The following is a 25,843-nucleotide window of genomic DNA, read 5'->3' as shown; positions in this document are numbered from 1 at the left end:
TTGAAATTAAGGTTGATTCTCAAACGCATCTCAATTTGAGAATCAACAAAAATGTTCATTGGGGAGTTAGTCCAATGAGTTTTGTCCGACGTTGTATGTTTATGTATGAGCTTGAATACATATCGACACAGATTTTTGCAAGCCACGTAAAAATATACGCACATGTATATACATATATATATATATATGCTACATTTAGACTACGTACAGGCAACTACCAGAGAACGTATAATATAGAGAAGGTTCACTGCGTTGCCAAATTTACGACATTTCATTTTTTGGAGGGGTACTCTTTTCTATTAGTGGATTTCACCAATATTTAACAGGTGCGTCGAATATAGTAGAATTGAGCATTTTCAGTGTTAAATGAGAACAGTGATGCTAATTTCAATGTACGCTTACAGATTCGCATATTTACAATGCGCAAGCGACTATGGATATAATTTATGGATATTCTCCATATACTAGATAACAAAGCTCAAATGTATATATGTATATACATATGTATGTAAGTGCAATTTGACCCATTTAATGATGAATTCCATTAAATCTATTGAAATGTTTAATTAAGTCATATTTGTATTAATACTTAAATATTTAAATAATATAATTATAATAATGTTTTTTAAGTTATATATTTATATACATACATATCGTCACCTGAAATGCAAAATAACGTAACATCACTTTTCGTAGGTTTACAGGAGAAGCAAAAAACCGTATAAAAAGAAAACCACTTGAGACATTGAAACAAAATTTTCAAATCTGAATTAACATGAAACTATAAGTATATTTTAGAAAAAAAATAAAGAAAAAATTAAGCAATTTTTGTAGTAGGTGTCTTACGTTATTTTGAATTTTCATTTCTGAAACAAAATAACGTATGATCAATCTAAATTTGTATTAAAATTAAAAATTGGAATATTAATCCTTTTTTTAATTTTAAATAAAAACAGTTTCAAGTTTTTCATATTTCATGTTATTTTTATTATTAATATTACATATGTAAGTACTAGAAAAAATTTAAATATTTCAAGCTAAAATATGAGGATAATGTTTAATTATTATTTATTAAACAACTAATTATTCAAAAGGTAGATTATCATAAAAAATATCAGTCTACTGGAATTAAAGCTTCTAGGTCCTGCAGACGTTGCCATTTCTTCTTGGTTATTGTTAAACTTTGTAAAAGCATAGACTGCTGAATTCCTAAAAAAGCACGGGTCTGATCACTTGGATCATGGAGTCGCTAAACCGAACTCTGGCGGCTCCTTCTCTACCCATATACCGAGGGAGTTGTCGGTGGGAAGAAGCCGTTGGAGAAAAGGGTCAGTGAGCTTCTTCACGGATGGGTCAAAGGTGGAGGGGTCTGCTGTCAGGAGCTCTCTATCAACTCCAGTAGATTTACTACCCCGGAGTGCAACCTCCTTCAGAGAAGTGACCATGGACTCAGATAGCAGGGCGGCGATTCCAGCCTTGAACTCATTAACAATGAGAGAATTCAGAGCTGATCGAAAACCTAACCTCGCTATCAATAGCATCGAGTGTCTTTGTGATAAGAATGATATGAGCGCCAGACCACAGCGGAATCGCAGGAAACTTGCTCATGAAGCACCCTAGAACCGCTATCGGTAGAATGGGAGCGGATAATTTTTACATACGCTGTCGTCATTGCCCTATTGGCTTCTGCGCAGTAAGGCTGGGAATCCTATCAGACGCCATCTGCAGAAGCTGTATGGAAGAAGATTAGGTGAAAACAACTCAACACTTCCTTCTTGGCTGTCTTGCGTTAGGGAGGTCAAGTCTTAATCACTTGGGGGCGCATACCTTCAGATATCCCACCAAACTGGCGGGAAGCGTTTTGTTAATTTATAAGTTCAAACACAGGGGTTCTTCTTTTCTATGGCGTCACAAAGGGCTACATATGTATATGTATATAGTAGTCCACGTCCGATCAACTATGTAGCCTAAACTAACCAAAGCACATTGAACTTAATCACTAAAAATAAACATAAACAATAAATGAAGGATAACTTCGATATAAAAAAACAAACACTCTGTTATATTTACATACATGAGTGATGATACGTTATTTTGTTTAACGAAATCAAGCACTTGATGATACGTTTTTTTGAATTTTTGATATAGCTTGGGTATTTTTGATCTCAGAAGCTTAAAATTTGTGACACATATGTAATATGATATGGTGAATAGTAATCAGTAAAAAACTCAATTTTGAATTTTTTGATGATACGTTATTTTGCATTTCGGGTGACGATATGTATTTATTTTCTGTGGGCATTTGAAGTTTTGATAAAATCTTAAAAGTCATATGCATATACATAATTCTGTGTACTTGTAAAAAGATTTTAAAAAACCTTTCGCATAATTCACATATGTATGTAGTTTTGTGTTCATGTAAACAAATTTGAAAGAATCATTCATGTTTGTAATTTTGTCTACACACAACTTTGTTTGTAAATATACACATACAATCATTGTTCCATACGAAAACTCCGTTGTCACGGACAACCAAACATTGCCAAAAAGTCAATGGTAGAAAATCAGAACTGTGCCGAAACCGCTTCCCTTGCCGCTGTACAGCTTTGCCTACAAACCAGCGTAAATATGTATGTATGTTTGTGTTTGAGCTTGCATACATATCAACGCAGCTGCCTAAAAATATTTCAGAATTACAAAATATTTTTTACATTCTTTGACAAATACAGTTAATACTGGTTATGTGCCACATTCAAATATACAGATATTTGTAGTTAATTAAAAATAAAAATATAATATGGTACATAAGCGACTGCGGATACAAAAATGAGTCGTACTTAAAACAATAATTTCTAGGTATTTCGAAAAACAAATCGTGAGATGCAGCATGATATAATATAGGCTGTTAAGAGTGAAGAGGGAGGGATTTGATTTTCATTTAAGCGGAGTACTAGTTAACCGGGATTGACTGTACACACAGCTATCACTAGAAAAAACGCATATCCTCCATATATGCAGAAAAACAAAATGCAGCGGAATAAAACTTTGCTGTAACAACACTAACATAGAATGTGCAAAAGAATTAAAAATTCTAGGATTAGTTTTTGACTCTAAGTATAATTTTAAATCGCATTGTAAATACATTAGAAACTCTTTGCAATCAAAATTAAACATTGTAAAATATCTTTCGTCAAAATACTCGTTAATACACCCAAATATGCTCATCAGTGTTGTCAGATCACTTCTTCTTTCAAAGATCGACTATGCGCTTCCGCTTTACAGACGAAGTTCGAAGAACAACATCAAGCTTATATGTGCCCCATACCACTGCGCGATACGCCGTAGCCTCAGAGCTTTTCCAACATCACCAATTGAAATCATTCTTGCGGAGTCAGGTCTACCAAGTGTACAAAATAGGATTGAAGAAGCAACCCACCGACTGCTATCAAAAGCGGTTGAAAGCACAAACTCATCGCTGACCAAGGCCTTTGCTACTTCGCTGAGGCGTACCAGGCTACCAAGACTTCTTTTAGCAATAACAAAATGCGTTATCTTTGCAAAAAAAATGTTCTTCCACTGTCCGTGGGGAATAAAGTTAAGCCCCTTCATCCTCATTGGCTAATCCCGTGTGAATCACTCCCCAACAAACTATCCAAGCTGCCCAAACAGAACACGCCAAACGATGTTTTCAAAAAAACGTTTTGCAAACGTTGGAGCATGAATACGAAATTGACTGGAAGTTGATCTTCACAGACGGATCTAAGTCATCCGAATACACTTCCTTTTCTTCCTCATATGTGTTCGGTTTTCTCAGCAGAGGCATCTGCCATATTGAAGGCGGTCGAGCATGCAAAAAAACACAATGGTAAATACCTCATTTGCACCGACAGCAAGTCTTGCATCTCAGCCATTAAGTCGCTATCAAATTACAATCCGATAATAAGCAAAATCAGAGACGCCGTGATCAGCGTTCCGAGAAAAATCAAATGATTCCGGGCCACGTGGGAATAACTGGCAATCACCTCGCTGACGCCGCTGCCAAAAGTGTCAAAAACATACCGGCTCTTACTTACAACTATCTTTCGAAACAAGACATACGCAACTTCATCAAACACAAAAGGCTCGAAGAAAACTTAAATGCTTGGAAACTACTCACCCATAGTTACGCCATCATCAACCCGGATTGAATACCAACCTTGTATGGGCCCACCACGAAAATAAGCGCCATCAAAGCATACACTCGCCTCAGGATCGGACACACCATCCTAACTCACTCGCATATACTTATGGGAAAATCCCGTTCCAATTGCCCTTTTTGTGACAACTCCGTATCAATTCAACACATACTAGCAGACTGCCCAGTAATCCACTCAACAACACACTACTCTGACAACATTGACTTAGCACATGCATTGAAAAATCCCTCAGAAAAAAACGTAATGATTACATATAAATTTTTAAAAGATAGAAATTTACTAAAATACATCTAACACACTAACAACTAACACATTTATAGTACCAAGCCATTAATAAGGCGGCTGAGGGCCTAGTAGCCAGTGCTGCGATTTCATGTATTTATATAATAAATATTTTATTGTATAAATAATTATAAAATAAAAAAATATAAATAAAAACATAAATCTGAAGAATATTGAATATTTTCTTTGAAATATTTCTTGATTTGAAAATCGACAAATAAACTATGTTGCCAATTTTATTATAATATATTTTAATACTCATTTTTGCGGGGTTGACACTTTTTCCTCATACATTTCAGAAATATATTCAATTTATGATTTTTAGCTTTTGAAATCGTCGCGAAAAGACGCTTGTAGGCGAGGCATGCTCGGGGAGATGTAATGGCGTCTGCTTTTGTGAATGAATCGAATATGCTTTTTGAAAGTACGTTTTCGTTCATGAATGGAAATTTTGTTGTTGTGTAATTTACTATAAATTTGGCGTTGGCAATTTGGCTGCCATATTGGTTTCTGATGCTTTTTCAAACGATTGTTGTTTTGTAGAACAATATTTGTAACTTTTGCGGGTGACATATTCACATGTTAGTACGCATGTAGGTATGTTACATGTGCACTTATATTGTAAGTATGTATGATGATTATTGAGACTATAGTTGTTTTTTCAGAAGAATGTTTGTACTTTTTGATTTACATGCAGACGCATATATTTTTTGTATGAGAATGTCATACGCACATACATACACATGTGTGTACGTAAATATAGAGAAGCGCGCGCTTTTTATATTACTGATAAATGATAATATCTTGATTTGAAATTGATTTGTACTGGCATACATATCTGCAGGATAGATGCGTATGAAAGTTTTAAATGATAAGAGGTGTGATTTACGTATATGTATTACTATTGTAATATATTATGTTTTTAGGATATTACGATAATATTTCATATATATAGCATATATACATGTATATGAAATTATATTACATTATCAAAGATAAGAAATATTTAAAAAGTAGCTTTTATTTGCACGTTAACTACAAATATGACCTTGAAATAGCATAATTTCATTACAATATTATCAATTTTGCATGAATTCACAAAAATTCGCAAATTGATATTCATATCAATTGATATGATTGCATGTAAACGTATAAAAATATAAGCAAAAGAGCAACATACATCTGTAATAGCAATGTATATTTCTGAGCATAATTTTCATTCAATGCTCAGCTCTGTTCGCTCAGCACTGTTAAAATTTCTCCTTCTCAGCCAAAAGTGGTGAAATCCACTTATAGGATTTTGTTAGCTCTTGACAGTTCACACGCCTGTCCGCAATTGAACCTTCTCTATATTATACGTTCTCTGCAACTTCGTAATATTGCGCGGCGATCGCCATGGCGACGGCATGTTTACCCGCGCCTATAGATGTTTCACTTCAAAAAAATTAAGGAAATCTCTATTCCACAGGTTCCTGGCGAACATTGGCGATAATAGCTAAAAAATACTACTAATAAAAACATCCATATGGATTAATCATAAAAGAAGTGAATTACTAATAATATCACAAAAATAATCCAATGGTACCAGCCTAAAGAATAGGCTGCTTTTTAAGGGCGGAGGATTGACGTATTTACTTCACACTCAACCTAATTTCCTTAGAACCAGGGTAAGAACATAGGATACCTTTTAGCTCTTTGTTGGTAGGAATCATTTGAATATGTGCGAACAATTTCAAACAGATTCTTCCTCAAAAATAATAATATTGCTAAATATTTGGAATAGAAGAAAAGAACTGCAACCAAATATGCAGTGAAATAGTTTATAACTGGCTCAGTAATCAGTCGTTGAGTATGTATTATACGACGTGCATCCCAAAAGACTGATGTCATAACCTTTCCTGCCGATTTTTTCCTCTTTCCACGCCTGAGAACCGGTTCATCATGTGCAGTCCACTACAATGACTGTCGATTGGACTCCAGTTGGAAATGATGGAGCTATGCTTCTTTTGTCAAACTCCGACAAAAAAATTCGGTTTTATTACGATTAAAGAGCATTCAGAAACTTCTCAGAATCAGTTATTCGTTGTTTTTGTTGAATTATGAACTTGCGAAGCACCCACTTTGCTCAGCGCTTTCGCCTCTGCTCATTTCACCTCTTTCATACTAACAAATCCCTTTTCAACGGTGGATTTCCCTGGTGCAGAGCCAGTATCTTCCCCCAAATTCTTATTTTCCCAGAAATACATTTGTAAAAAAGCGATCTTTATCCTTTGTTATTATTTTATTTTTCCCAGAAATACATTTGTAAACAAAAGGATCGTAATCCTTTTTTTATTTTCCTCATAAAAGATTTAAACAGTTCAAGAGCTCAAAACATGCGCTACATCAGCTCCCTACCCGACGGCATTTCGCAATGTGATAAAATAAGTTGTTTATAACTCAACAAAGATTTTTGTCTACCTTACCGCTGGTGGGGGGATTTGAAAAAAGTCTTTTGTCAAGTGAGAATATATTCATTCTCATTTTGTTGTGATTGTTAATACGCGGGAATATACACCCGTCTTACAATTATTATTTTATGTTTAGTCAATATGCGGGAATATATACACGTCTTACAATTATTTTTTTTTAATTTGCCTGTATTTTGAACAGGGCTTTTTTGTATTTTGCCTGTTTTGTAAGTACAGGACTTTTTAATTTGGCCGAGCTCTTTATCCGGCTCGAAGGACCAAAAAATGTTAATACCTCAATATAGCTTCTAACAATCCTTACCGCTGGTGGGGGGAATTGAAAGTCTTACATTGAGGGAGAATATATTCATTCTGATTTTTATTTTGTATTTTTCTTGCTTATATACAATTTTTAAAACTATCTTAAATAACTAACTATATTTGTATGTGTGTATGTGTGTATGTTTTTATGTATTGCAGCATATTCCCTGCAAAAAATTGTGCGACTAATCTCTAAAGAGAGTATTCCGGGACTAGTCTCGATGTGGAACAATTGAGTATTAATTAGTCGCAACTAGTCTCAAACGGGTATAATTGGAGATCAATTAATCCCTATCGGGTACTATTGGGAAAAAAGTTAGAATTTTGGCAAAAATACATTCATAAATTTCAAAGCAAAGTTACTGAATTTCCTTCAATTCAATTATCATAACCTATTACATTTAAAAAAAACCATAAGTAATGAATTTCGTACATGTAGGACAATAATAAAAATGGTCAAATAGTTATCAACAAGTTTGACTATTGTGAATGGTATTTACATGGCAATTGTCAAAATCAATTGTTTGACAGCAGCCACTTGAAATAACGAAGCGCAAAATATTTAGTTTTTTGGCTTTGTTATATAGATTATGGAATAAAGAAAACGCATTGAAGAATAATAACTAAGGTAAATAAACATATAATCAGATAACAAACGCGTATTAATATTATATTGTTTGCAGGGATCTAAAGTCAATAGAGGTTATTAGTGTGTTGCTGAAATTTGAGAACCCATGTGCTGCTGTAATGGATTCTACTAATGTGCAAGTGGTTTCATTTGACGACGAACAAATAATTGCTGTTGGCCGGGCTCTCAGAGCTGTAGCGGACGAAGTTTTCGAAGAACCCAAACAGGAACTCGTTTTATAGGAATCTGCGATGTCTGCTATTTTATGCAACAATCTCAGAAATATAAGGCTGCTGTTAAATAAGGACGTCATAGCGTCAATAAACGTGGATGGTTCACATGGAAAGATAAGCTTAAAATCTTTCCCAAATTTTTATGCTTCATTGACTGGTAAGATAAATATTCCATACCATTGTTTTACACATATGTATGTTTTTATTTCAAGTTAAATTAAATCTTCTTTTCATTTAGGAGCCATTGCCAAATTACCATTTAAGGGATTGTCGCCGGAGGACGCGCTGCGCAAAGCCATTGCTTTCGAAAAAGCTAAATGCTTTAAGAAAGCTTTTGTTCACGCGTTATATGAAAGCAAGAAATCAACGCGAACTTTTTGAGTGGAGTACAAAACTGCGTAAACGATTTTTTTTAAGATACATTTTTTTAAATTTTGATGATAATTTCTTTCATGAGTTTTGCAAAAATTTTGATTTGTCAGATTTATGTTAGAGAAGCTGTATTTAAAGTGTTTAAAGTCAATTAAATAAAAATACATATTTTAAAACGAAGGCTTCGGATAAAATTTATCTTGATTGTTAAAGGGATTTTAGAGGTTTTATAACGACTGGTCTCATTCTGCTACCATTGCGACCTACAAAGCGACTAGTCCCTTTTTATACCCATTTGGGTATAAATGGGTACAATTAGTCTCTTCATAGGACATGCTCGAACAAAAGGGAACAGTTCAGTCCATACAAAGAGATGTAAAGTGGGATTAGTCGCATGTTCCTTTGCGACTAATCCCGGACACATCCCGGACTAGTCGCATTTTTTGCAGGGTTATTATTGCTGCTTGACATGGGGTTGATTTCAAGTGTATAATTTATTGTAAGTGTGCGTGTGTGTGTTTAATGTTATCTCTGCTGTATATTTTATGATTTTTGTCCCATGCATTTTTATTATTATTACTCGTAGATGTGCATTGCATGTAAATGCATTATGTCTATACATATGTATGTATGTATATTAATATATAAATAGATATTTCTATTTAGTACAATTTCGGCTTTGCTGATAAGTAAGCATGTTCAATGATATTTGAACATATTGCCGAGGGAAAGAAATGATTATTTAAATCTAGTGGACTGTATTTTTTATGTTATCAATATTCTATCGGTTGGAAATATTGACAATGATTCTATCAGCATTATTCGCTTTACATTTATAACGGAAATATAGTATTAAAAGGCATAATATTACAATTACTACTAACACTAAAGATAAATGTCCGCTATGGTTTCTTAAATTTAACTCACTTAATTTTAACTCGTTGTTGCTGATTTTGTCAATGCCTTCTCGTAGCTTTCTCTGCTCTTCGTTGTCGTCTTTTGATTTTAGCTTGTCCGTTTGTTTTTACGTAAGCTGCCATGGTATTAGTAACTCCCAAATGGCTGTTACTACATCCGCTTTTCCAACTGGATCTATTTTTGTTTTATCCACTCGTGTTTTGGCGACATTTGTTGAGTTGCTGATTTCGTTTTTAGTGAGCTCTACTGATATTATCCGTCCATGGAGTTCGGTATGATGCAAATTCTCAATGCAACGACTGGCATTCGACGATGATGGCATTGTTACGTAGTCATAACAACGTGTACCGGTGTTGGTGACCACCTTGGCTCCGATAACTTTTCCATATTTAGAAAATATAGTTTTCAGATCCCTGGCTCTCGTTAATGAAGATAACCCGGATATCCAAAGATTACGTGTTGTCTGCTTTCTTGTGGACGACGATTTTGTAGAGATATTCACTGAAGACGTTTCTTTGTCATCCTTCTGCGAAGACTTGTTTGAAGATGATTTTTGTTCACTAATGTCTTTATCCTTTTTGTCGCCGGACTTTTTATCTTTTCTCTTTGATTTATCGTCATCAGACTTGCTGCATTTACTGCTGCTGGATCCACTCTTGGATGTTCTTGTGTCATCCAAAGCTGCAACCGTTTTTGCGCTGAATTCTTGCCGGTAGTATCACCTTCTGCATCAGTGCATTTTTCCTTTTTATCAGGTGCCTTATCATGCAAAAGTTTTTGTTCGTCTTCACCAATAGTTACATTTATCGATTCCTCATTCGATTCGCCTGCATTTTCCTCTTCCCCCTCTGGACCATCGTTTGAAACACTTCCGTTATCAACTTCAACATCTCTTTCTGCAAGATATTTTATTTCTTCTTTTGCATTCTCCTCAATTTCCAAAGGAGACATTTTATTGTTCACATCGTTAAATGTGCCTTGCTCCTTAAAAGTAATTTCCGCTACGCGCAGCTTGTCTTCTAAAATGTATTGAATTACTTCAGTTTCGTCCTTATTTCCAAACGATTTCGTCTGGACTTCACTGTCCCACATTTCTCCAAAATGTGAGCCTGCCGGAAGAGATAAGTGCGAAGGTACCAATTCAGTTGATTTTTCTTCTTCAACTTTATTTTTTGGTTTATTGCCTTCCTCTATTGCTTCTGCTGTTTCTTCCTCAGCAGAAGATAGATATATACAAGGCAGATAAAAGATAGGAACTTTTGTACATTTTAAATCCGAGTCAAAACGGTACAAAATTTCTGGTTCTTCTTCTATCGTAAAATCTTCTAACAGCACATCACGCTGTAGAGAACTGTAAGTTATTTCGGGCTCTCCTTCTTGTAATCTCGCTTTACAAAGTTTGAGATTTTGGAAATACTCCGCCGTTATTTCAAAATACAAATTTTCAACTTCAACAAAAATGTTTGAAAAGTACTTTGTGTGAAAATTGTGCATTTGAAGAAATACAATTTTCAATTGTTTAATATGATCACTTTTTATTGTAGTGATTTTGTGGAGATCTTTCATTACTTTCCTGAGGTGTTCAATTTTCCTCTTGAATATGAAGATTCCAAGATCCAAATCACATGTATCTGATTTGACTTTATTTGTCATGATATTAATATGCGGGAATATACACCCGTCTTACAATTATTATTTTTATTTAGTCAATATGCGGGAATATACACCCGTCTTACAATTTAATTTTGCCTGTATATAGGTATATTAATTACAGGGCTTACTTTATTTTATTTGCCTGTATTTTTTATAATATCAGGACTTTTTTTTAAATTTTCCTAAATTTTTTTAAATTTTTAAGCTCGATAGGACCAAAAAATGTTTGTAAAAGTTATTTTATCTTGCTAATATGCGGGAATATACACCCGTCTTACTATTAGTTTTGCTTTATTTTGCCTGTATTTTGAACAGGGCTTTTTTGTATTTTGCCTGTTTTGTAAGTACAGGACTTTTTAATTTGGCCGAGCTCTTCATCCGGCTCGAAGGACCAAAAAATGTTAATACCTCAATATAGCTTCTAACAATCCTTACCGCTGGTGGGGGGAATTGAAAGTCTTACATTGAGGGAGAATATATTCATTCTGATTTTTATTTTGTATTTTTCTTGCTTATATACAATTTTTAAATCTATCTTAAATAACTAAATATATTTGTATGTGTGTATGTTTTTATGTATTGCAGCATATTATTATTGCTGCTTGACATGGGGTTGATTTCAAGTGTAGAATTTATTGTAAGTGTGCGTGTGTGTGTTCAATGTTATCTCTGCTGTATATTTTATGAATTTTGTCCCATGCATTTTTATTATTATTACTCGTAGATGTGCATTGCATGTAAATGCATTATGTCTATACATATGTATGTATGTATATTAATATATAAATAGATATTTCTATTTAGTACAATTTCGGCTTTGCTGATAAGTAAGCATGTTCAATGATATTTGAACATAAGTTTTTCAAGAGCTCAAAGCATGCACTACATCAGCTCGAACCTACCTACCCTGCGCCTTGCGCAAATGATTATGTTATGACAACAAATGACCACATACAGATTTGGCAATGGCAATAGCAATAGATTTGACAGTTAGTAAGACATAGATTTTATCCTGTCGAGATGCCCCATAATGTTTATTGTCATTGTCTTTCGCTGTTTTATAGGCATTCAAAAGCATTAGCATTTTTTATACGAGGGCAGCCGCATTAATTGTTGTATCTTGTGGAAACAAATGTAATAAATTTTTACAAAATAACTTTAAAATATTCTTACTGTAAGTCCTTGACATATCATGCCACAAGACCATAAAAAAGTTCTCAACACTCACAAGTACTCATCACACGTAGCCAGAAAGAAACCTATGCTTTCTGCGATCAACATCAATAGGCGGCTAAACTTTTATATTGCCAATGTTAACAAGGCGGCGAAGTACTGGAACGACGTTATTTGTTGTGATAATGTTGTACTATCATGACGGACCCATCAAAGTCTGGAGAAAGCACAAAACAGCCATTAAACAAAAAAATATCGTACCAACAGTAAAGTTTGGCAAACTTTCTGTAATGGTTTGGCGATGTTTTTCATCCAAAGGCATTGGAGAGCTTCGGATATTTAATGATGTAATGACCAAAGAATTTTATTTGGACATTTTAAAAAATGAATTAACAAAAAGCGTTGTGGATTTTGGGTTCGTTAGTCCATATAATCCAAATAAACTGCAATATAAACTTTATCAGGACAACGACCCCAAACACAAATCGCTCCTTTGCAGGACCTGGGTGCTGTATAACTGCAGCAAAGTGATCGACAATTCTGCCCATAGTCCTGACCTAAACCATATAGAAAATTTGTGGTCTTTATTAAAGAAGAAGGTGTCTAAATAGGGACCAACAAATAAAAACGCCTTAATAAAAGCAATTAAAAAGGAATGGACGAAAATACCGGACTATTACGACATAAATGATCTTATACGTTCCATGCCTCGTCCCATGAATGCAGTTTTGGATGCCAAGGGACGCCACACCAAATATTAGAACCATAAATGTTATAGTTTATAAGTTTTCGTTACAAGTTTAACCAATGTTTACATTTGGCAAAGAATTAATTACAACCTAATATTTGCACACTTTTTGTTTTTGTTATATTTTATGCTGAAATATGTTTTTTTTTGTAATTATAATTGTAGCTAATAATCAGTCTTACTATAATTTAAAAGAAAAAACTGAAATAAATCCATTTTTTCTTAAGAAAAATAAACTTGAAAATTTATTTCAATGATGTTTTCCATTTTGCAAAGAATTACTTGACAAACTGTATATGTATGATGAAAAAAAGCTATTCAATAAGTACGATTATACATACATACATAACCCAAAAAAAATCGCATGCCTGGTAGAATAACATGAATAACGAGGAAAGTTGCAAAATGTTGAAATCAAAAGCATAAACTTAGAAAATATTAACTAATATAAACAAACTTGATTAATTTGAGGGCGGGACAGGGATCACAACTTTTTTTATACCTGAAATCGATGTATAAAGAAAAACATATCACTCAAAAAGGCACTTATAAAACAATCGTTTTAAAATAATAAAACAACATATTATTATATGGATTAAACAGGATTTTATATTGCAATTTTATTTATTATAAGAGATAATTTTTTAGCTATTTTCACTGCACACTCCGCGTGGTTCTATTGTCTCATTTCTCTCGCTTTTCGTAGCCCCTACGAATGGGATAGAGCAAAAATGTATTTACCGTTAGTTTTATTGGTGCTTTAAGAAATAGCTTTGAAACAAACAGTGGTAAATTTCAAACTTTTAATTGATTATTTTTGACCTATGAAATCGACCAGTGTGCGTCGGCTGAAGTTCCAGTAAGATTTAAACCATAAAACCGATTTGGATGTGTGGCATTCAACTATGGGGTATGACCTATGCAACTAATCAATACATAGTATAAAAGAAAGTCGATTTTTCTGTCCCTATGTCCATTTTTTAATAAATAGAATGATTGAATGTACATATATGTATGTATAATAACATCCAATAAATAGTGGAGAAATACAGTTATTTTTGAATTTAGTCTACATGGCCAATAATATTTAATAATCTAATATTTTCGAAGAAATTATAGATTAAAAAATTGCGGGACGTACCGTTTACGGCGGTACAGGGCGGCCGGGGCGGTGGGAGCGTGCATTAATAGCCCGTTGGAGGCCGCGGTTCTCTCTATAGCACTTTGATTTTCGCAGCGATCGGACGAGGATATTAGCGTGGAATATTTATCCGTACTATTTCAAACTGATCCTTCCTCAAAAATATTACAATTATTAAATAGAACTGACAAATACTGAAATAGAACTGCAACCAAATACTTGTACGTGAATAGTTGTTATGGAATTAAAAACAACTCCATAGCTCCCACAATCACTAAACATTAATCCTATTCAAAATATCTGAAACTTTTTGGAACCCCGTATTCGAAAACATCGAATTTCATCAAAGTAAGGCCAACCAACTGGATGTTCGAATTAGTGGGTCAAAATATCCGGAAATAATACTAGAAATCGAGTGGGGAGAATGTTTCGACGTCTAGGGACAATAATTGCAACAAAATGTAGGCCAAAAACCGCCAAAACTATGTAATTACTTTTGAATTATATAAATAATCATTGGTGTCTTTTATTTGTGTAAACAAAAAATATTTTGGTATGCTATATTTAATGTTAAATATACATCTTTTGAAATGGATAGAAAAAAACTAAAAATTTATTCATTTTATAACAAATAAACGTGTAGTAATTTAATTCAACTACGTGTATGTAAACTTTATTGGTTCACTATATGTATACAAACATGCCTAAAAAAAAGAGAGAGCGTAAGTTTCACCACTGCCAGCTCGGCAGGAGAAATCTTAACAGTTGCGCTTGAACAGAACTGAGCATTCAATGAAAATTATGCTCAGAATTATATATTGCTGTTACAGACGTATGCATGTTAGCACTTTTGCATATACATTTATACGTTTACATGCCGACATGTTTATTCATATGAATTATTTTTGTGCATACGAGGGTTGCTATATATATTTCTGGCCTAATAATGTAAATAGGCATATTTATCAACGAAAATGTTTTTTTTTTTTTTGTTGGATTTGGCTCGTCTTGGAAGACCCACACGGTCGATTGCTATTTTGTTTCGGGCTCATACGCATAGATCCATGATTCGTCACCTGTGACGATCTTATAAACGTCTTTTGAAGCACCGCGATCGTAATTTTTCAGCATTTCTTTACACCAATCCACACGAGCCTTTTTTGAGCGATTGTCAAATTGTGCGGGATCCAACAAACAACAAGAACAAATCTTTTTTACGGCCAGGTGTTCATGCAATCTCGAATGTATGCTGGTGGGAGAAATGCATAGGCATGTCTCTATCTGAAGGTATGTTACATGACGGTCTTGCATTATCAGTTCACGTACGGCATCGATGTTTTCTGGCACAACGACTGTTTTTGGTCGACCTTTACGGAATTCGTCTTTGAGCGAGCGTCTGTCACGATTATTCAATCGTTGTACCAGTTTTTGACAGTGCTATAGGATGGTCCTTCATAGCCATACAAAGATTTTAGTTCATCGATGCCCTCTTGTCGTGATAATCCACGTCGAAAGTTGTGAAAAATGATCGCACGAAAATGTTCACGAGTTAATTCCATTTTTTGGCCGAGATGAATTTTTTAATTCCCTGAAAATAAAACAATTCACGATTAAATGACAAAACGTTCTGAGTGATGTTATGCTAAAAAATGTCAAACTTTTCAATGGAAATGTCAGATTGCACCTGGCAACACTTAGTGTTGGCTACGTCAGAGATATATATAGCAGCCTACGTATTTATGAATACAGGTGCAATTGAATACACTTGAATTAAAAATATAAGGCCTATTTTTTATTATTTCTTGTATTTGATATATTCATACGTCATTATATACATATGTATGTATATAACAAACTATAATAATCTATATGTACTCGTATAAAAGAAAGTTGATGTTAGTTACACCATTTATAACTCAAGAACGGCTGAAAAATGGTGGAGAGGTAGCTTAGAACCAAGGTAAGGACATAGGATACCTTTTATCTCTTTATGTCAAAATTTAATACAAGTCATAAACACAAAAATTATATTTGAAATCATAAGCATTTGTTCAAAATTCATGTTTGTAGGAATCATTTGAATATGTATATGCGTACAATTTTAAACAGAGTCTTCTCAAAAATAATACAATTGCTAAATATTTGGAATAGAAGAAAAGAACTGCAACTCAATACGCAGTGAAATAGTTTATAATTGGCTCAGTAATCAGTCGTTGAGTATGTATTATACCACGTGCATCCCAAAAGGCTGATGTCATAACCTTCCCCGCCGCCTTTTTCGTTTTTCCACGCCTGAGAACCGGTTCATCAGGTTCATCATGTGCAGTCCACTACAATGACTGTCGATTGGACTCCAGTGGGAAATAATGGAGCTGTGTCCATCACTGACGAAAAATTTCGGCTTTATTCCGATTGGAGAGCACTTAAACATTTTTCAGAATCAGTTATTCGTTGTTTTTTTGGATTATGAACTTGCGAGGCACCTACTTTGCTCATTTCGCCTGTTTCCAGGTTAGCAAACATTTTTTCAACGGTTGATTTCCCTGAGCCCAAATTTAACAGTATTTTCCCCAAAAAGCCAAATGCTTTATTAACTCACCAAATGCTTTTAGGATCAATTTTTTTGTAAACTAACACAAGTGCTTCACAAAAATGCTATATCTCATTAACTAATAGTTATAATCCAACTAATAGATATCATATAGATGGTAGTAGTAATATTATCTGCGCATAAGCTTAAACTTAATTGATAGCGGGATTCTGTAACCAGTCTCTATTTGAGACATTTTGAGGTAAAGTCTCAATTTGTGACTAGTTACTATTCACTAAACAGTCTCTAGCGTTAGTCTCAAAACGTTGCCTCAAATTTGAGACCTGACAGTTAGCAGGTCACAAAACTAAAAAGAACTCTTGTCTGCCATTTTGAATATACTGAATAAGATCATGATAGATATTAATTGATTGTCGTTTACGAAAAGGTTAAAAATAAATAAAGTTAACATAAATTTCGTAAATATTATGAAACAAATAGAACATATATTTATATTTCTATAGAAAATTTAATATTTTTTATCGACATATTTATTTTCATTCAAGAGTAAAAACATCTCTGAATAATGAAATGTAATAGATTTTGTGACTGTCACTTACAAAATAGCAAAATCGTTTCTAGTCACAAAAATTGTCTTTAACTTAAAACCTCAAATTTAGAGCCTTGAGACTGTATCGCACGGTAAATATCAAAAGTAACAATAAACGATTTTGGGCAATCTCGCCCAGTATATAGTATACTTAACATAAACAAATAAGCAATAGCAAGTATACTATAGTATAGTCTGTTCACCCAAAACTTAGTCCTAAGCCGAATCTGAAATAATCAAGATGTGCACTCGCAGTTCTGTGTTTGTGTTTAATTTATTAGGGATTTGTGTGTTGTCCTTAGTCAATACGACGGGACATTTATTTGACTCATTTTACTATATATATATAAACTAGCTGACCCGGCGAACTTCGCCCCGCCCAATTTTTATTTTTTTTTTGGAAGTCATAGACTCGTATAACTTTACCACAAATAATATGAACTTCAAACAACGCATTTTCATTTAATGTTTTTAATGTTTGTAGCGCCATCTACTGTAACATACCGCACTTACTCAATACCGCTGTTAGCGCCACCAACTGGTGGATAGCTCTTTGCTAATAATAAACAAATAATTTGCAATAAATAAATAATGCGACTATAAGGAGAGTTATAAACTATCCTATCTTTCAAGTTGGACCAAACTGCACACAGTGTTAAAAATTTCATTAAAATCGGTTCGGTAGTTTAGGAGTCTATCGCAAACAAACAACGTGACACGTGATTTTTATATATTAAGATGATCAGGATGACGAGATGAGTTGAAATTCGGGTGAAAGTCTGTCCGTCCGTTTATGCAAGCTGTAATTTGAGTAATATTGAGATACCTTAATACAACATTAACATAACTAAGCACTTAATTAAGATATAGAACTGTAATTTGGCACAGAATATTGCAGTGGTAAAAGTACCTGCGGGGAAAAAATTTTGAAGCGTCTCTAATAATTTTAATGCACATATCTTCTAAACCACTAAAGCTCCAGTAACCAATTCGCCCAGGAGAAATATTGTAGGAACTCCTAACGACGGTGGGAAAATGGATGAAATCGGAAGATAACCAATGATACTGTTAAGAACTACTAAAACCGCCAGAGGCATTATATTTTACCTCCGAGATGGTATGAGGGGGCTTTAAGGGAGCCTGTGTAAAAATGGGACAATGAGAGTGACACCGCCTACTTTTCGGTGAAATCCCTGTCTCGGGAATCGACCGACCGATTTCAACTAAATTTAGCACGTATCATTCTTCTCATACTCATATAGTGCAGTGCGAAAATTTATAACATATTGTTAAAAGGAAGCACTTATTATCGTTAAAACACTGATGAAATTTATGTAAGAGTCTATATCTATATTTCCTTAAGATATGAAACGGCAATACATACAAATTTCTTACCTTTCTTTGTTGTTGAACACTAATATACGTATCTTCATCTGACTGAGATTCATCTTCTACAATGGATATTGTGGAAAAGGAAAACATGGATTTTACGCGCATATGGCTTCGAATTTCTGCAAGGCTTAAATTTCTGAATATATCTTCACTCTTGACAATATCAACAAGTTCGAATTTTTTCCACTTTCGCGTCATAGCGACCTGCGAAACACCAATTAGATTTTCTGTTTGACGTACATATATTCAAATAGCGAATAAACCTTAATTTCTAAGCATTGTAGAACCATACAGGTGCCGCTTATAACAAAATAAACAAATGTTTCCAGCCCTTTATCTTCATGGTAAATAGTTTCATAAGGCTCAAATTGTTGCAGGGAGGCTAGCTGGCAAGCAGAAACTATCTGAAAATTTATAAAGAGAAGTATGTACATTTGTATTAGCAGAAGTTATCGTAATAATGTTAGTTAACATAAGACTGTTTAATCTTACGTCAAGGCTGCGTGCGGCCTGAGTCAGCAGAAGTTATCATAATAATGTTGTTTAACCCACTCAATTTGAGGGTATTCAAAACCAACTTACACCCGTAATTAATAAAAACACTCGGATAATTTGATGCACAATTACTTTAATTTTTGTTTATTTAAAGCACAATAAAATTCTAAAAATGTACATATGAATGTTTAGTTCAACGCAGCGACAAATGTTGTTGGGTTGAAATAAGATGCTGCTCGCAGGAATTGGGTTGACCCGAAGTTGCTTCTAGCGCGTGGGAACTGTAGTTGCGGCACAGTGCAGAACGGAATGTATATATAAATTTAATATCTACGCGGCGCAGTGAAGAATCGAATGTTGATGCTGCGCGCGGGATGGATCTTGCAACTCGAAGATCTATCGAAGCGAATGTTGCTATGCGGATAGTGTGACGAATTGCGTAAACGAATGTTGTCCGATTGTCGGTGCTGGCAAAAGGTGTCGACGCGGCGCAGTGTGTGTATGCGTATATGGATCAGAAAACGAATGTGGTAGCGAATGTGTCGAACGAATTGTGTCCGCTTTCCCTTTTTTCCATCCTATTGGTTGAGTGGGTTGAATAATGTAGAAGTGTGGTGAGTTGCGTTGAGTGATATCCTGTGGGGAATTGCGCTGTAGCATTAGGATCCGCCAGTTTCACCGGGTAGAGGGGGTGGATGCTTAACTCATTTAAACATCCTTGGCCCCCTAGGCGAATATGTTGCCTAGTTTTATATATATAATCTGAGACATTTAATATGTAATGGTTTTAATGGAAAATTTTATTTTGTGAAAGTAGTGGTGCTTGAGGTAGTAATTGGGATACCGGTTGTTCATTATTTGCCTTGTCGATGTTATCGGCAATTGTTGCAATTTTTTATGATATTTAATTTATGATCGGCTAATGAAGGATAGTAACTCCACGCCTGGCTCAGATATGGCCAGAATGGGCACTCCTTAGCCCTGGAGTTAGGGCTGTGCCAATAGAGGGATCTTCCGAGAGAGTTGCCGGTAATTGCGAACGGCTTCGATTCTTAGAGTAGATAATTCTTTGTACTTAATTTGAAGCTTTGTATAGCTGATTTCCCCAACTCACCGATATGAGGAGCGCTTGGGCAGATGCGATAAGAGCGACCTTGCTTTTGTAAGAGTAGGTGCGTCCATGTATCGCATTGGGAGTATGGTGATCCCCTAACTTTCTTTTTTATTTTATTTATTTTTGAAATTTTAAGCCTCTATGTGGCAATATTGTAGAAAATGTGTCGGTTTTTCGACTTTTGGAGAAAGTTTTTTTATATTTTATATTTAAGTGCGTATGCACTAATTTGGCGTTTAGTAGCGCGCCACATAACTTGAGATTTTTTAAGCAGGATTTTTGTATCATTATTGGCGAAAGCCATCCTGCGGGGCCGAACGTTTTATGTACTTTTAATAATTTGGACTGTCAGAAGTAACTCTGACTTTGTTTTTTGTACCAATATGTGGAGTATTGGAAAATTGTGGCTCTTGTGGTAGTCGTACGACGTACCGGCCATTATTTGATTGAGCAGTTATGGGGGGAAGTTTCCTTAAATTTTGACATTTCCTTAATTGTGAATTAAGGTATTTGTTTTTATTATACTCAACTTGAGTTGGTATGGTGGTGACCAGTTCTGTAAGTAGTCCATTTTGTATTTCGCTGTGTAGCGTTTGAACCTTTTGAGCCTTTGAGGAACATGGTGTCTCTTGGCGGTTTTTAGAATTTTGTTTTTCGGGATTTGCTTTTGCAATTAAACCCGTGGTTCTTTTTGTATATGCGCTCCATTGAGGTGAGGGATATGTGCTGTAATGCAGCATTGTATGATGTCTTTTATGACAATATAGGCAGTTAAATTTGCTTTTGCAATTTTTAAGATTGTGTGTATAGGGCAAGCAGTTTGTACAGAGTCTTCTTGATCTGACAAAGTTGTTCCTTTCGTTAATATTTAATTTCTTAAACTTTTCGCAAGATTTAAGTTTATGCCCTCTTTTACATAGTTCGCATGACGTATGTCTTCGTTGTTCAGATGTGAACGATTGTGTTTTGTTAGAAATTCTGTTTGAGTTGGTTTTGCTTCTAGCTTGGGGTCTATTTAAGCTTCTATTTTGGTCGTGTTTAATGTTCTTAGTTTTGATTATATTTCCTTCTAACCTTTCCGCAATTTCATATTGGGTGGTGAGAAAATCTTTCATTTGTTGCCACGTTGGGCACTTTTTTCGAGATGATTGCTCCCATAGAAGTAACGACTTTTCTGGTAATGCGGCGGTGCAAATGTTTACCAGAATAGGATCCCAGCTGTCTGTGGGAATATTTAGTGTCGATAGAATCGACAAGCAATTTGAAACAGTGGATTCTAGTTTGATGAATTCTACACTTGTTCCTTTCTTAACTTTTGGCAAGTTCATTAGTGTCGTTACTTGTTTATCGACCAGTATTCTTTCGTTTTCAAATCTAGCCTTTAGAGCTTCCCAAGCCAAATTGAAATTGTCGTCATTTAATGCGAACTGTTTAACTATTTCGCCTGCTTGACCTTTAGTTTTGTATCGGAGGTGATACAATTTTTGCGCTTGTGATAATTGAGGATGGTTTATGTACACGGCCGTGAACATGTCCCGGAAGGACGGCCATTCTTCATAACCTCCGTAAAAGGTTTCTGTGTCACAAGCGGGCAACTCGAGTAGGATGCCTGAACTTGCCTCTTGATATTGTTGCATTTGTGGCAGCTCTACTCTCGGATGTGGAGTAGGTGCAATTGCTTTTAATAGCTTTAATTGATCGGAGATCATAGCTTTCGTTTCTTCATATTGGTCAAGGCAGTTTTCGTAAATATCGTAAGCCGATGATTTAAAATTTTGTGGCAGATCTGAATCGTCAGAATCTACAATGGCGTCATGAGCCGCTTGGAGACGAGTCCAGAAATTTTCAAGATTTTGGCTTTTTATTTCTAATAATGATTCAGAGTTTTCTTGAATCGGTGAAGAGGCAAATCTAGTGCAGTATCTTAAAAAACTGTCACTTTCTGAAATGAATTTAACAGCCTGTTTTGAGCGTGTAGCTCCTGCCGGTGTATTTTGATTTTTATCAACTTTCATCATTTTTTTTTTATATTAAGATATTTGTCAAAACGAATTAAGTTTTCCTCGTTGCAAACTGATTTATGTATATGAACCGGTACAGTATAATAAACTGTATACTCTTTTATGTAAATAAGAGTTTGTTTTTTATTTATTTATATTTTAGTTTGAAAATATGTTTAATTTTATTTATTTATTTATTATTGTTATGTCTTTCCTAAAACCGCACTTTTAATTTATTATATTTTTTATGTCCTTATGTAGGTATGTAGTTGCACCCTAATGATTGGACTTGTATGTACGTGTTGTTGTGCAATTGAGAGCTCGTTGAAGAGATCAATGTGCTTTGTACATATGTATGCACGAATTGTTCGTGCTAATGTATATGTAGAGAAATAGAATATGCTGATTTTTTTGTTTTGCAATCCTACTTGTTTTTGTTTGACCGAGAACAAGGGATTTTGCCGAATAGTTGCCAATGTGGACTTTGAAGATGTATATGTTTTAATATATGTATGTATGCTTGTATATACAGTGTTCACAAATTATGTAGATTTTGTTGAAGTGATTTTTTGTATGTATTATTTAATAAATGTGTTTTGTAATACTTAGATATTTACAAAAAAAGTACGATCGTTTTTTTTTTTTTTAATTAATTAAAATTTAATAATTTGATATAGTACCCGGTGTAGGGTATGCTAACACTGGCTGATTCTATCCCGTATGATTATATGTGCAAATAATGTATACATGTACATTTGTATGTTCATACTGGGAAGAGAGCGCGAAAGCGAAGTAGGTAATGTTCCTGTATGCTCTCGTATACACTTTGGTAATATATTTTTCTTTCTGTTTTGTAATGATCTGTTTTTGTAATGCAGATTGAATGCCGTATGTTTGTGTAAGAAATGTTAGCAAGTGCATTTATTATGTATGTATGTATATACTTTATATATTGTGTCTCAATAAGCATATATGTATGTATGTTTGCATTTAGTTTTGCTTGTTGATATTGCTAGTTGTGTTTTAAATTTTCTTTTGCTTATTTTTTTTTGTTTAATCTTGCTTACTGCTTTTTTCAACAGAATAGGTATTGCTAAGCGTAAATAGGCGAAAGGTTATTAGCTAGCTATGAGTGAATATATATAAGGCCTGATTATTTGCGTTAAACCCGAAATGTTAGTTAACCGTATTAAACTAGTCAACGGAATAGTTACTAAGGTTGTAATATTGTCTAAATAAAGCACCTAATTTTTACATACATACATATATGCATGACAAATTAAATTATGTAAATGAACTGAATACGCTCACTTTAGTTTTGTAGGGTATATGTTATAGATGGAATGCCTGATCGTTTTGTTCCATTTCCTTTCCTCTTGTATCCACCTTCTTGGCTCCTTGTGCGTGTTGTTGTAATTAGTTAAGAGTAGATAGGTAGATTTGGCCGCCCCCGGTTATTAGTTTTTGTGTTTTTTTCTTTTAGGTTTCGCGCCCGAATAGTGCTTGTTTTTAATTTATGTCTTTTATTTTTAGTTTGGGAGTTTCGCGTCACGTTTGTTTTTGTATGTAAGTATGTATTTTTAGTTTCGCGATTTCATGCCCGGTTTATGAGTTGTTTTTAGTGTAATGGTTTTAGTTAAAGTGGGAATTTTGTCCATATTTTTGATATATGTATGTACATATGTGCATATGTATATAGAAATGCACTATTGTTTTGCTTGTTTATTTCGCGCGTTTGTGTTGTTTTTTTTTTTTTTTTAATTTGCTGGAACTGTTTTACTGTGTATGTACGAATGTATGTAATATTTTGAGTGTACTGCACTGCACTTTCTTTTGTTTCTTGTTTTTTTTTGTTTGTTGGAATTGTTTTATTGTGTGATTTTCGATGTAATTTGTTTTTTTTTTTTGTGTTTGTTACTTTACCCACCGTAAATCTTTATATATTAAGTTTATGTTTTTGTCACCACACTTAGTTTTGTTTTTTTTTTTTGTTTTGCTCCACTGCACTTTTTTTGTCTATTTGTTGTATATGTTACATATGTTTGTACACACAGTTTTCACAGTTTTTGACTAAAATCTATAGTGCCTTTCTTTAAGGCTCGAAGGACCATGTTTAAACCACTCAATTTGAGGGTATTCAAAACCAACTTACACCCGTAATTAATAAAAACACTCGGATAATTTGATGCACAATTACTTTAATTTTGGTTTATTTAAAGCACAATAAAATTCTAAAAATGTACATATGAATGTTTAGTTCAACGCAGCGACAAATGTTGTTGGGTTGAAATAAGATGCTGCTCGCAGGAATTGGGTTGACCCGAAGTTGCTTCTAGCGCGTGGGAACTGTAGTTGCGGCACAGTGCAGAACGGAATGTATATATAAATTTAATATCTACGCGGCGCAGTGAAGAATCGAATGTTGATGCTGCGCGCGGGATGGATCTTGCAACTCGAAGATCTATCGAAGCGAATGTTGCTATGCGGATAGTGTGACGAATTGCGTAAACGAATGTTGTCCGATTGTCGGTGCTGGCAAAAGGTGTCGACGCGGCGCAGTGTGTGTATGCGTATATGGATCAGAAAACGAATGTGGTAGCGAATGTGTCGAACGAATTGTGTCCGCTTTCCCTTTTTTCCATCCTATTGGTTGAGTGGGTTGAATAATGTAGAAGTGTGGTGAGTTGCATTGAGTGATATCCTGTGGGGAATTGCGTTGTAGCATTAGGATCCGCCAGTTTCACCGGGTAGAGGGGGTGGATGCTTAACTCATTTAAACAAATGTAATAAGTTCAATGTTACGGCAAAAGTTGCGCGTTGCCCGAGTCAGCCGATAAAAACAAGAAATTGCAGTGTAGCTGGCTGCGGATGGCTTCAGGGAGTGTAGTTTACTGATTTTTAGGCAAAAATATAATAGGGGTATTCTCTTGCTCTTGCAAGACTGCAGATTGCAAAAATACTATACCGAAATAAACAAGGGCACGAGAGCACCCATTGCAGAATCTAGCGATATATGAACTGATTCGGTCAATTTATTGTGAATGACTATTATGTATGGCTATTGTGAATTGGCACACCTTCTGCGTACATTTTTAACAGAAAAAACTGTAAAAAATGTTTATAATTTAAATAAAAATTATAAAATCTATTTAAAACTTACCTTCCTCAACGATTTAACGACGTAATATGTCTTTATGTAAAATGTCAGCTAAAACAGGGTTGTAATTATATTTTTGCGTGACATTGCGCGCAAATATACATGGGTTTTGGTCTGACATATTTTACAGCCATTGCAAATAATTTTCTGCGTGTGTTTGTTGTTGTGCAGATGCACCAAGAGGAAATATATGCAATTCTTGCACCGTGCAAGGGTTTTGCAAGAGCCAGAGGATACCCCTAATTAGTATTACATAAGCTGGTACAAGTCCATTTCCATTTCAAATATACCATTTGTGTTAAAACCAAAAAAGTGTTTATTTTTATTTATAATTTATATGTTAATACGAGTATAAAGTCAACCGGAAGTTTCAAAATCCCTATGAGCATATGGGAGCTACGGGGAGATTGGCACGACTTTATCAAATCTT

At 34.5% G+C, this 25,843-nt stretch overlaps 1 protein-coding gene across 5 annotated transcripts in view; it reads right to left on the bottom strand.

Annotated features, from left to right (window-relative positions):
• Window positions 1-25,843, bottom strand: part of LOC109579552 (cyclic nucleotide-binding domain-containing protein 2) — a 239,837-nt gene that overhangs the window by 40,949 nt on the left and 173,045 nt on the right. For all 5 annotated transcript variants that reach the window (XM_049448040.1, XM_049448039.1, XM_049448043.1 and 2 more), the window contains 2 exons: window positions 18,911-19,051; window positions 18,651-18,851 (listed from right to left, as the gene is read on the bottom strand). In XM_049448040.1, the coding sequence (XP_049303997.1) occupies window positions 18,651-18,851; window positions 18,911-19,051 (342 nt within the window). The remainder of the gene's footprint in view (window positions 1-18,650; window positions 18,852-18,910; window positions 19,052-25,843) is intronic.

Source organism: Bactrocera dorsalis, chromosome 2 (assembly GCF_023373825.1).
Source record: "Bactrocera dorsalis isolate Fly_Bdor chromosome 2, ASM2337382v1, whole genome shotgun sequence".
Taxonomy (NCBI): Eukaryota; Metazoa; Arthropoda; class Insecta; order Diptera; family Tephritidae; genus Bactrocera; species Bactrocera dorsalis.
The sequence above is the reverse complement of the archived record's forward strand: the minus strand, read 5'-3'. Positions and strand labels throughout refer to the sequence as shown.